The 13,330-nt window shown below is 31.7% G+C and overlaps 1 protein-coding gene across 2 annotated transcripts; it reads right to left on the reverse strand.

Annotated features, from left to right (window-relative positions):
- Positions 1-5,503: 5,503 nt before the first annotated feature.
- Positions 5,504-9,778, reverse strand: LOC118033949 (transcription initiation factor IIB-2). 2 transcript variants are annotated; one of them, XM_035039096.2, is made up of 7 exons: positions 9,280-9,776; positions 7,963-7,987; positions 6,948-7,077; positions 6,724-6,854; positions 6,492-6,580; positions 6,157-6,233; positions 5,504-5,926 (listed from the first exon to the last, which is right to left on the reverse strand). In XM_035039096.2, exons 1-7 carry the CDS (start codon positions 9,630-9,632, stop codon positions 5,793-5,795), a joined length of 939 nt encoding a protein of 312 aa, XP_034894987.1. In that variant the 5' UTR covers positions 9,633-9,776; the 3' UTR covers positions 5,504-5,792. The 2 variants fall into 2 exon arrangements, with proteins under 2 accessions (XP_034894987.1, XP_034894993.1); XM_035039102.2 differs by having other exon boundaries at positions 5,791-5,926; positions 6,081-6,233; positions 9,280-9,778.
- Between the last annotated feature and the right edge of the window lie 3,552 nt (positions 9,779-13,330).

Here is a 13,330-nt window from a genome sequence, read left to right on the forward strand (position 1 = left end):
TTTCATTAAATTAATCACTCGCAAAGTCCATCTACCGGCATCTATCTATACAATGCTTGCAAAACAAGAAGACTGGACCAAAGACCAAGTAAACTAACAAACAAATGAAGTGGCATTTGCTCTACAATGTTCTTGATGATGTTGTCTCTTTGGAAAACAACACTGTGCCTATATGTACTTGTTTTGAATAACGAGAAAGCTGCAGGCCTTGTCTAATAATCCGTTCATGTAGCTATTAGAGCCGGATTGATGCAACCATTGAATGAGAGTGTGAATTGATGCAACCATCTTATGCAACGTACGACACCATTTTTCTAATTCCTAACTTTGATCTTTCTTCACTGTCGATTAGTTTCCCAGTTGTCATCAACTCGATGACTACTCAGTACTACAAGGCACTAAACACTGTTTAATCAGAGATGACGGGGATAACCCATTTTCATGGTTAAAAACTAAAACACACACAAAGTATTTTCAACTTTCCTTCTCTTATTCATTATAAATTATGCATGCATTTCTCTCTCTCTCTCTCTCTCTCTCTCTCTCTCTCTCTCACACACACACACACACACATATGGAATCATTCTCATATTAGAATCATTTTCATATCTTAACAATTTGCATAATTAACTTAAGATCAACTTACTGATATATTCATAAAGTTATTCAAGTATGATGTTTTTACAAGAATATAGAACATGTTTGGAATGATGAAGTCAAGGGGATGTTAAAAGTATAAACTTTACTTTCTAAGTGTGTAATCGTTTCTCAAAAGTCATCAAAATACACTAGCAGTTCACATACAAGGAAAAAGGCAGCCACTAATATTAAAGAATGCAGTAGCCATTAATGAAGGAGGTGGAGTAAATTAGAAATTGGAAATTGAAAATGTATGTAATGGCCATAACACATCCATAAATATCATTAAATCATTCCTTTTTTTCTCAAAATTGTCAAAATGGAATATATGAAGTTCTCAAAAAGTGTTTAGTGTAATAGATTTTTATTGTTTAGGCCAATAAGTTATTCTTGCAAATCATTACCTACGTCTTGAGTTACAGACGTGATTGATTGAAATATCATGGCATGCTAACCAAAATAATTTTCAACATTATAGGAGTTGACACATAAATCTTATATGCATTGCTTTATTAGACATGTTATCTATAATTTAAACATAATGATTTTGTTATAAATGTTAGTAAAAGGAAACCTTGGCTATCTGATTTGAAATTTTTATTACAAGATACTAATGTTAAAATCTTATTAGAAGTTAGGATGGACTTTTAACCCAAGCCTATGCAGTTGGACTAACTTTGAATTATTTTTTCCAATGAATGGATGACATTTACAAAAACATAATAATAAGTCGCCTACTGGCCCAGTTTCAAGCAACTAAAGGATCATTGGAAATTTGTGTAAAAACCTGGTTTTTCAAGCCTAAAACAATAGTAAATTATTTTTTTTGTACTTGACTATTCAAGACCAAAACAACAGTAAATTATTTTTTTTGTACTTGACACACGTCATGTCGGTAATCGGCGAATATGTTCCCTCACATCATCAATATACAATCCATACATCAACAACAATCAACATTTTATTTAAAAGTAAATCTTATATAAACTCATAATATTATATTTGCATGATTAGAAGTTCGCATTTAAAATATACATGCATAGACATGAATTTGTATTCTATCCTACAAATAGTCATCACAAATTTAAACTAAAAGGATCTAATAATAGTTATACATTTAGTACATTGATTCATACAAAATACATCATGATTTAGAATGCAACTACATGATTCCTTGCAAAAGTAGGTTCCCATGTATTGGGTTTCCTAGGCACCTTGTTTGTGTAATGTCCTTACTGCAGTACAAAACATTTACAAGAATGCAATTACTTAATAATAATAAGAAAACGGTCTGGCAGTTTAATGAAGCATTAACATTATCTCATGTTTGAAGCGTGACATTTGTAGTTCCTTCATGTTCTTAGTATACACAACTTGTAGTACATATATATCGACCAATTCTTACAATCAGCCATAATCTTAAATTCAGCCATCCTCTTAAGGCATCATTTGTCGAGGTTAACTGTTAACTCACCCCCGCCATCCCCTTCGAATGCCATCAACTAAAGCTAATCAATCATTTGTCTTGGTCGTCCATTTAGATGTCATTAGCCAAAGATAAATCATTTATTTGTCCCGATTATCCATTCAATTGCATTTACCAAAGCTAATCATTCATTTGTCCAGATCATCCCTTCAGATGCCATTAGCCAAAGTTAATCAATTGTTTGTCTTGGTCATCCCTTCAGATGCAATTAGCCAAAGCTGATCATTTGTTTGTCCCGGTCATCCCTTCGAATGCTATTAGCTGAAGCTAATCAATTGTTTGTCCCGGTCATCCCTTTGCATGCAATTAGTCAATGCTAATCATTCGTTTGTTCCGGTCATTCATTCGGATGCCATTAGCTGAAGTTAATTAATTATTTGTCCTAGTCATCCCTTCGGATGCCATTAGCCGAAGCTAATCAATTGTTTGTCTCAGTCATCCCTTTAGATGCAATTAGTCAAAGCCAATCATTCGTTTGTCCCGATCATCCATTCGGATGCCACTAGTCGAAGCCAATCAATCATTTGTCCTGGTCATCCCTTTAGATGCAATTAGCTCAAGCTAATCATTCGTTTGTCCCGGTCATCCATTCGCTAAAGCTAATCAATTGTTAACATTTAAGCATTTGATAGTCTGACATCTGAATTAACACAATACTGTAACATTCATGATAAATTATTTTTATTATTCAACATTATTAAAAAGAAAGGTGAAAGTCACCTACCTACAGTAGAAGCTCTACTCGTGCTCCCCTGTTGCTGCTATTGCACCACACCGGTGGTCCCTCCTGCAATCATAAACTCATCTCATAAATTTTTCTCATTCAAAGATATGTTTTATAATAATCATATCAATAGCTAATAGATCTTTCTTTCGATCATTTCTTTCTTTATATCTTATGTTTTTCTCATTACACTTATTAATGTTGTCATCCTTTATCCAATCATAGTTATCATTCCTTCAAGCCGATATTACAGAGAATCCATATTAATCCATTACTCATATGTTACTTTCTATGCATGTTCATTTCCTCATAATAATATTCATACATATATCATGTATATTTTTAGAGTTAGTATCTCAATATGCAAGTGTCTGTATGACTCAATTATTTTATATTATTACATATAGTATTCACGTGAAAGTCTATTGTTACTGCCCAATTGTTACTATTTGAACACTCATCAGATTTTTAATTATATCTAGAGTTATAGAACTCCGTTTCAAGCGAGATTAGTCTTGTTGGAAAGCTAAAACACGAGGCTACAAGTTCTCTAAAGGATGGAGAACCTAGTTCTGCCTCTAAAATAATCAAAATTACTCATCAACAAATACTACCCTATAAGGTCTGTCAGGACCCAATCTTGGTTGATGACCCATAGTTGGGGTTCTATAGCTCTATATTGAGCAAGACCAATTTTCTTAGTTAACTAACATTCAAAACTACAATTACTATGAGAAACTTGATCCTAAGTCTCTCATCCTCCTACTCGAATTATCTCCAAAAGTCAGGAGACGAATCTGTCCAGATTCATCAACCTTTCCATTTATACACAACATCCACAATTTAAATTTTTCTATTTTATCTCAACCCCTAGCCATATCACATATTGCTTAAGAGTGTCAAAGAAAAATATCTTTATAAGAGTCAATTTATCTTATTTATTTCAATCTTTCCTCTTAACGTCAAAATAAAACATTCTTATCGATTTTACAAACTTTCCGAACAATATTCTTCTAAACTCAATCCTGGACAATAGTTTCAATCAACCATAATTAACAAATGACTAATATTACAAACAATCCATATTGTCAAATTATAATGCATTATTATAAGTATAACATATCCAAATATCAACTTCATCAAATGGTGAAATTTTCAGAAATATGGGATTAACCAAACTGGCCTTAAACTTGCAGACCTACTGTATAAGAAGCACAACTTCTATACCGATGTTTGTTTCTGATCTCCATTGTTCAAAATCTAGACAAAATTAGGAAAACAACATATCCAAATTATAGCCTAATCCAACGGTGGTCGAAGGAGAAAACAGACAACAAAGAACACTGTCCAGAAGTGTATTTTTCCAGATATTTTCCTCCCTCGATATCTCTCAAACAGGGACCAATATAGAAAATCCCTCTGGTGAAAATGTACACAACATGGATGAGAACAACATAACCAAATATCGTTCTGATCCAATGATGGAAGGTGGAGTTATAGTTATTGGATGTTCTGCTATCAATATATCTTCTCTCCAGCCTCTCTCTAAACTCTCTCTTACTCTTGCCAGTCACTCTAAGAGAGAAAATAGAATGATATTTATAGTCTTGTTAATTGCACATTTATTCCCACCTCTTTTTTTTATTTTTACATAAACTCTCAACCTTCTGTTATTTAAATATTGACCTCTCTTGATCTTACGTATTTATTTTGTCCTTACAAAAGTTTTTCTTTTCAATAATTTAGTACTATATTCACTTTTCATTTCATTAATTTCACTATTTTTATCTTGATTTAGGTTTTTTTAATTTAATTTAACCTATTTTACTATTGGTTAAATTTCTCATCTCTTAATAACCCAAAAACATTATAACAAGAGGTTTAAAAATTGGGTCATAGTTTTTGTTGCCAAAAGAACTCCATTTTCAACCTATTTGTTTTACCCAAAACACCTATAAAAATACTCTATGCATCTTGACAAACTCATTCATACCCTTAAATAACCTTAAAATACCTAAAAATCTAAAATTGATCCTAAATAAATAAATAAATAATTTTCAAGCTCAAATCTATCATCTCATATGATGGTAAGGCCAAAGAATACCTAAGTAGAATTCTTCTCATCAAATGAAATTTACATACACCAAAATTGATTTTTTTTTGTAGCTGGAATTGGTACCAAAATTCATAATTATGAAAATGTAGGGACAAAAATGATAATTATGGTGATATGATAGTTATAATAATAATAGCATGTATATAAAAGATCAAATTATAAAAAACAAAAATCTTTTTTTTTTATTTGCTGTCTTTAAAAAACTATTTTAGTTTTTTTAAATTGTTTAGAAAAGAGTCGTAGTAATTCAAACAAGCAGAAAACGGGGAAACACCTTAGTTTTATCTTTTCATTTCTTTTTGCCAACTTCATTTGAAACATAGATAGACGTTTTCTTTACTTCCACTTTCCTTTTCTTTCCTTCTCTTTCCCCTTCACCATGGACAGAGCTTCCACAGGGAAACTCAAACTGGGGCGGAAGTGTTTCTTTCACCATGGACAGAGCTTATCATGTCAATTGAGTAAATCCCAATCAGAAACAGACACTTCTTCAAATGATCAAAGGTCAATGAGTAATCACAATTAACACAAAAAGAAATGAATTGAAAAGCGGGCTTACCATTTGAATATTAATACACATCAAAATTACATTAAAATTGTTGTCTTTGCTGAGCATAAATTAAAATTGATTGCTATTTCTTTTCTTTTTTTTCCTTTCTTTCCTATCCCTGAATTAACGTTACTGTCGACTGCGGAATTAAATAAAAAAGAACGAGAGGACTTGTGCATCCCCTGTATGTCTCAACAGTTTCTTAATTACATCCTAGATGGAGGCTTACAGATCAAATCAAACGGGTTTTTCTTCCCGGTATTTTTCACTGTATTATTCAAGGACCGCAAAGGTTCTTCAAATCTTCCTCGCTGGCATACCATGATGGTATAATCTTTGACACGTGGGGATAAAGATCTTTGTAGGAATTTCTGATTGTTCCTTCAGCAACTCCAGTTGCTAGTGAAATATCTGCATCCAAGCCTACTATCAGTTGAAAGCATATCTTTGAATTGAAACTCAAGGCAGCTAAAATACCGAAACACAAGTGAGCAGATGTCTAACGGTGTTTAAAATCAACAATGCTGAAAGGTTTGTCTAAATAAAACTGATAGAATAGGGTTACTTCAGAAATATCTGATTCTATCCACCAATGAATCATTTGTTTCCACTTGATAAAAAGAGTTCAAAACGATCAAAACCTCGAAGAGGCTTCTTGTCATCTGAAAGCTGAGTAATTATATAGATGACTGCTGCTGCGATTGATATAGGGCTCCTCCTGCAAGCATTAGAAGGGATTATAAAGAGCGGCTATATTGGTTGAACAACTTAGATTGATCCAAAAGGTTAATAAAACAAAGATGTAAAGAGTGTTTTCTTTGCCTGGTCTTTGAACTATTTCTTCTTATTCTAAAGTTTATGGATCTTGCAACAATTATTAACCAGAAGTGATGAATGAGCAACAAAAATGAGCAAAACAGAGAAAACCATCACTTTTCTAGTAAAAGTAGAGGTAATGTGAGAAACTTGTAAATACCTTATATCAAACTGTTCTGACGTTTTAACAGCTTCTGTGGCAGCTTTAACTGTATGATTAGACATTCCAAGATTGGAGCAGAAACGCCTCTGCAGATCAAGTTGAGGCTGATGTTAATAACAATGGTGCTAATAATACAGATAAAACCGATATTCGCATCTGAACAATAAGGACACTCCCTGTAAATAAACAATAAAACCAACACAGTAAGTTTAATGGGAAAAAAACACACCATAAAATCCCCAGCATGTATAGTTCCCATCTCCACGGACTGACCAGTCTCCAAACCCAGTTGTTTCACTATGTATTCTTTTGCTCGGCCAATTTCCTTCTTTGTGGCTCCATTGGCGACAGAGCAAATTTCTAGTTGAATTTCAGAGGTTCAGGGAAGTTCAAACACTTGGGGAAAGATTAAATCAGGAGAAATCCATATGTTAAAAGAATGCTAGACAATACCCTTTACTGTTCGGGGCTTGTCTTCTTGTCGACAAGCAATGTAGAGGCAAGCAGCCAATAAAGCATCTTGATTCCTTCCTCTACTGGACTTTTGATCTTCCACCTTCTTGTAGATCTCATTGGCCCGATCCTTCAATATTATGAAAAATGCATCACCAGAGGAGCAAAAAAGAAAAACAAAAGAAACATTAGGGAAGTTCTCATGAACAACCAAACAAGAAAAGCATCAAAATTGAACATTTCAAAACATATTTATGGTTTTCCAATAAACATGATGCCTTCACAACCCACTCCCTTCATCTTTTTACCCTCCTCCTCGTAAGAGCAAAAGATGGGGAAGCACTTTTGATGTTTGTGATTGATCTATTCATTGTAAGTTTAGATACCTACATGAGAATTATGTCAAATAATTTCTCAATAAGCTTGCAATAAAAGTATATAACAATATGCTATCTCATCTCCCCTAACTCACTTCTCTCCCCCCACAAATGAATGAGTCTCCTTTTGCTTCGATGAGATGAGTGAACAGTTATCAAAATCTTTGAATTTCATGCTTGCTTTGAGTAGATTAGGCTTTTTCAATTAAACTGTAACGACAAATATTCTGCAGCGCTATTCACAATCAATACATAAAAAAATTTCATTCACAGGTGATGCATTGCGAATAAAATTTCTTTTGTATCTCCTACGACATAATTTCATTATTTTACAATAGATTAATCATATTTACAAAAACCTGTCACTTTATTCCAATCAAGCCATAGAATTTATAGAATATTCTCATATATCATAGCTTCATAAGAATGTGCTTATACATTAATGAACGCTGGGGAAGGACAAATCTGATTGGAAAGATATACATGGCTAGTTGCCTGATAATACACTAAATAACAAGACAACATTATTACATGATAGTAAAGGGTTTATTTCCATATTCATGCAAGGATGTTTTCAGAAAAGACACTGTTGAAACCATCAGTTTTAATATCAATATATAAATATCAAGTGTGAATACCTTGATAGTTGCAACAAGGCCCAACCTGAAACATAAATATCACACATTAGCAACGACTTTGCAAAAGTGTATTTTTTCATAAACATCATTGCGCATAAAATGTATGTACATAATAGAGAGTGAGAATTCAGTAACATAATGCTATCACTTTACAAAGACTATAACTTTGTTGCATGAAGCATATACAGCCTTAAAAGGCACCAACATAATCAAGCTGGAAACCCAAGTCAACTTCTACTAATAACTCATAATTCGAATCCAGAGATGACTATCAAGATGCAAGATAATCTTGTTCCTTCTGACTTGAAACTTTATCAATTATATTAATATTCATTCTGCCTTGCATCAAAAAATTCCTTCTTGGGGATGAATTCGCATCTCTTATCACTATTAAGTACCTAAAGGTCCAGTTCCATCAAGCAACCACAGCATCAAACCATCAACTTATCTCCTTAACATCACAGCCAATTAAACCCCTGCTACAACATCAAAATCACACCAAATGTGGAATCTAAATTCAGTTCCCTCCTCATCTAAAATCAACCGACAAACACAACACCAATACAAACAACCAACAAAGGTCCAAATCTAATCACACAAACCAAAACCACCAAACAATCAGTGAAGTCATGAACTTACATCAATTGTCAAAATCAAATGGATTCACAACTCCAATTCCAGTCAACCTCAAATCAATTAAAAAGTTGGAACTGCCATGTATAAAAAGTAGAACTTTCTTGAGGAACAAAAAACACCCTTGCATTAAAAGGCGTAAATAAAATCAAATTGGAACAGCTATTTCCACAACCATTTCAACAAACTCGCAACTGGTGGCATATTCCACTAATTCAACTGAAGCTGAGCTTTAATCCTAATTCCTTTCTTTCAAAGGATGCAAGATGAAAATTTTCCATTGGACTGCCTTTAGTAGAAACAACCAAATCATTCAAAAATTTCAGCACTTCTAGTCAATATCCATCTATGATCAAATCAAAATAGGTCATTTATTGTTGAATTTGCATTTGTACCATCACTACTCTGCCCCTCCAGTTCCAATTTCATCAACCTAACAGCAGACTCAAAGCATCAACTAATTCCATTAACAGTGCAACCAATCAAAACCCACCAAATTCAACATCCAAGAGTTTATATTCCCTTACCCATCTAAATCAAATATCTAAAAAACCCATCAATAAAATTCATAAAATTTAACTCATTAACCTCAACCATTAACATCCAAACACCTCCACAACTTCACAATAAATCAAATAAAGCAAAACCCGCAAAAACATAAGAAAAAATAAAAGAAAAGGTTACCTATCAGACATCGTAGCAATAGTTTTAAAAGCCGTAATCAACCCACGATCAGGATTGGATCCACGATTCTGCCACCTACCAAGAGAACTGGACAAGAACTCTCCTGAAGCACCATTAGGCTTAGCAATAACAGTAGAAAGACCACCATCTGTTAATAAAGGATTAGTTGGTCCACCAACACGAACTGGATCATTATCTCCTGATTCATTCGCAAAAGTTCTCCACTCTGACGTTTCATCGATCGAGTGAGATTCTAAGACAAGACCACACTCTGAACATACTGTGTCTCCTGCTGAATGGTCGAAAACTACCTCTGTGTGTCTCTTACAATCTGAACAGAAAGCGTCCCCCATTACTTGTTTGTTCTTAGGTTTTGAGCCGTGAGAGGAAGGGTGAGAGAGAAGGGAAAACGAGAGGAGAAAGGGATTGCTGTGAGTTAAGAGGTCTATGACTTTGGGGTATGTTTGGTAGACATATTTAGTATATGTCTCTTGCTTAGCTCTAGAAACAAGAGGCCCAGAGGGTTTGTTTTTGTTTTTACCATTTAGTTCAGTTGACATGGTCTTACATTAATATAATATTATTTTGATAGTTAAAGAATTTTTTTTTTTTTTAAGTTCAAATTTGGGTAAATATATAGAAGAATTTATTAGTTTTTTTTCTAAAATATATTTGACCATGCTTGCAATACCAAATTCTTTTTTGGTATAATTTTATTAGTTTCTTGTGCTAGAGTATAATTTATTTTGGACGAATTAGAAAAACAAATATTGGCACATGTAGTCCTATATTAATATAAAAGAAAAAATGGCAAAAAGTTTATTCAACCTAGTTTTATAATCTTCAAGATAGTTTAAAAAAATAAATCATGATGGTCACTTGTTTTTTTTGATAAGTGCGGAGACAAAAGGTGAAATAAATTGACCTTAACAAATTGAAATTTTATTCTATTTTCTAGATTTCAAGGTAAGAAAATATATATCCTTTTTATTTAGAAAGTTCTTGGATTAATTAAGATTTTTTTATATATGAAAGGTGTATGAAGTTAAGGAAATTTAAATGATATTTATATAAATGATATAATAATGAATATGGTAGGTTTTTTATGATATTGTAAGACGACTAAAAGGATGATTAATGGTTAAAAAGTATTAGGTTAACAATTAGGTATAAAAGTAATAGGTATAAAAGTGAGAAGTTGTGAGTTTAAGTGTTTGAGAGAGGCTTCTATTCAACCTAAAAACTATATTGAATAGATGCAGTTTTTTTAATCAAATTTTATATTTAGAAAAAATCTTGTTTTATCTTGTTTCTAACACCATAAATGGTGTATTAATTTGATTTTTGTTGGGATATTTATAATGAAAATTATAAAAGATATACAGATTATTTAGCATTAATGTCCAAGAATGATTTTGGGACGTATTATAAATTCTATAAAATGAATTACTAGGTGAATCATATATGAATGAAAAGGTAATTGAGACTAGTTTACCACACAAAAAGCAAAATTGAATTCTAAATTTTCTAGGAGTTATGTAATTTGTTTATTAGGCAGTGTGCAGTTCACAAATTAATGTGATTAAAAGTGTGTTTAGGATAAAGGTGTGGTTTTTTTTTTTTTTTTTGTTAGACCTATACAAAAGCAACAAAAACTTTGTTTTGGTGGTTGCTTTTTGTGCATTAAATTAGTTGTACATTAAAAACAAAACCACCATACCTCATTGCACCTCTATTTCAAACACTCTTTAAGTGTTTGAAGAGCTTCAACATGTTATATACTTATAAATAAACTGTTTGAGCTGAGATTTTAGAATTTGGTTGTTTAACCAATGAAGATAAGTAAATATTTGCACGCTCTATTATTTTTAAACATAATATATTTTTTTTAATTATGTATTTTTTCATTTACTATATGTATTACATTCTTTAAAAGAAGATCAATCACTTGTTTATGTTCAAATTGATTTGCTTATATGAATGTTTGTGAATGAACAATATAGAATTTTTATAAAATATTTTATAAAACTAATTTGTCAAAGAAAGTGTTTCAAAATGGATTTGCCAAATGGTTACATAATGGCTCTCACATGGCTATAAATGAAATAATAACCTCTAGTGAGTAGGGTTATTGACACTACAACTAGTTCTAATGGTCCATCAATGAGTTTTATAATAATAGGCAATGACACTTGTCAACAAGTTGCAATAATTGGTCAAGAATAGTTGACAAATGATGTAGTCACAGGTACAATGTGATTGTAAAAATTTGGTCAGAGTAAAGTCATGTTTATAAAATTGAATGCCAAGAAAAAACATGGATTAATGACTTGTTTTATGACATGTGTTTATGAACTATGAGCTATTAACAAATTTTTTTTATTGTTTTAAGCTATTTTATTATTGTCAACGCAATATGTGTATTACTTGTTCTTGGCTTGATAGTGTGTGGAGTTGTACTTATCAAATTGTGATTAACTTACCCTTCTTTGTTTCCCTCGCTAGATAAGTAGAGTATTAAAGTAGAGGAGCTGATTAGTTTCGAGTTATAAAGTTTAAGTTTTCAGTTTAAGTTGTTAATTGAGTCCAATGATTTATTTCTTGTTATTAGATATTCATTATTAATAGTCTTGAGGACTTGTGATAAGATTTTTAGTACTTTCTTTTTAGTATGATAAATTTTTTTTTTAATTTTTTATGCATTTTTTTTATATTGAACTTTTAGATTTTCTCCTGTTATTCAGATCAATTTATCTTCTTATGACATGCGACTCATTACTTCCATATGTAAATTTAAAATCAAAGCCAAAACATATAGTCTAAACATGAAATTGTTTGCAATTAGCGGTGCACTTAATTGCCAAATCATATGGAAAAAACTTACGTGTGGTATTTGAGAAATTAAATAATCTAATTTTATCGTTACAAAAAATAAAAAATAAAGTAGCATTATTATTCTTCAAGTATAAAATAAACGGACAAGTTTCATAAATAAGATTAAAGATGTTTATGTGGATGTTTTTGGTGTGCCTTTAAATGGGCTGAATGGACTAACTACCTCCATGATTCTGATAATAAACGACTGTGAAATTGGGTGCTTATTTTCGGAAGGGATGTCGGTAAAACGAGCCAGCTCACCCGCGTACGACGGATTAGTTGACTTGTACTTTATTGCGAGTCAGTTGACCGGCAATGTACTTACTGTCGTCTAAGATGCTAGGAAAGATTATCTTGGACCAAAATTGGGATATCGAAAAGTAATCAAAAATAAATTATATTAAAATTAAAAATTTTAAAAAATTAAAGGACTAAAAAAAATATAAGGACTAAAATTCTAAAAAATCTGGCTCATAAACCATAGTTTTAAGACCCGGCTCGGTTCAAGGCCCGGGTTCCCGAGTTTTGACTTGATTGGTTGGATCAATTTTTTTAAAAAATTAAAACGACGTTGTTTTTAGTTAAAAAAAAAAGTCAACAGTGTTTGCGGCTGGGTCTTGATCAAGTCGTGGGTCAGCCGGGTCACACCAGGTTTTTCCTTCATTTATTTTTTCTTTAACCCGGTTGGTTTTAGCTACGAATCAGCCAGGTGCTGAATTGACTCACCAGGTGAGGCTGGATTTTCAAAACTATATCATTAACAAGTAAAGTAAAGAAAAAAAAACTTCATTTTTGCTTTTGTGTCACTCGATCCTCCAAGTTTTAATTATTTTATATAATAAAATTAATATTACACTTTAACCAAATCAACTATCAACTTAATATCTAACAGTTTTTGAAGGGTGTTTTTTTCTATATAAGCAATATTTTAAAAACAATATTAACCGAATAACATAGGTAGAAAAAGAGTAGCAATTTTACAAATATTTATTTTTTATAATATAATTAAAAAAAATTATAAAACAAGTTATTAAGTCTAATAAAATCCATGACATGATTAGGAGAACTGAGGTTGATCTAATATAATTGTTGTTTTAAATATATTTTTAAAAAATTTATTATCTTGAATTTTTTAAAAAAATTAAGTTATATTTTTATTGATTATTCAAATTAT

The sequence above is a fragment of the Populus alba genome, chromosome 16 (assembly GCF_005239225.2).
Source record: "Populus alba chromosome 16, ASM523922v2, whole genome shotgun sequence".
NCBI lineage: Eukaryota > Viridiplantae > Streptophyta > Magnoliopsida > Malpighiales > Salicaceae > Populus > Populus alba.

Bases quoted from the DNA above. Each gene is read 5' to 3' on its own strand.
- LOC118033949 (XM_035039096.2), bottom strand. From the start codon at position 9,632: ATGGGGGACGCTTTCTGTTCAGATTGTAAGAGACACACAGAGGTAGTT. The intron at 7,988-9,279 runs GTAACCTTTTCT...TTTATGTTTCAG, and splicing joins ATTGCTACGATGTCTGATAG to GTTGGGCCTTGTTGCAACTA. The intron at 5,927-6,156 runs GTTTTGATCGTT...GCTTGGATGCAG, and splicing joins TGACAAGAAGCCTCTTCGAG to ATATTTCACTAGCAACTGGA.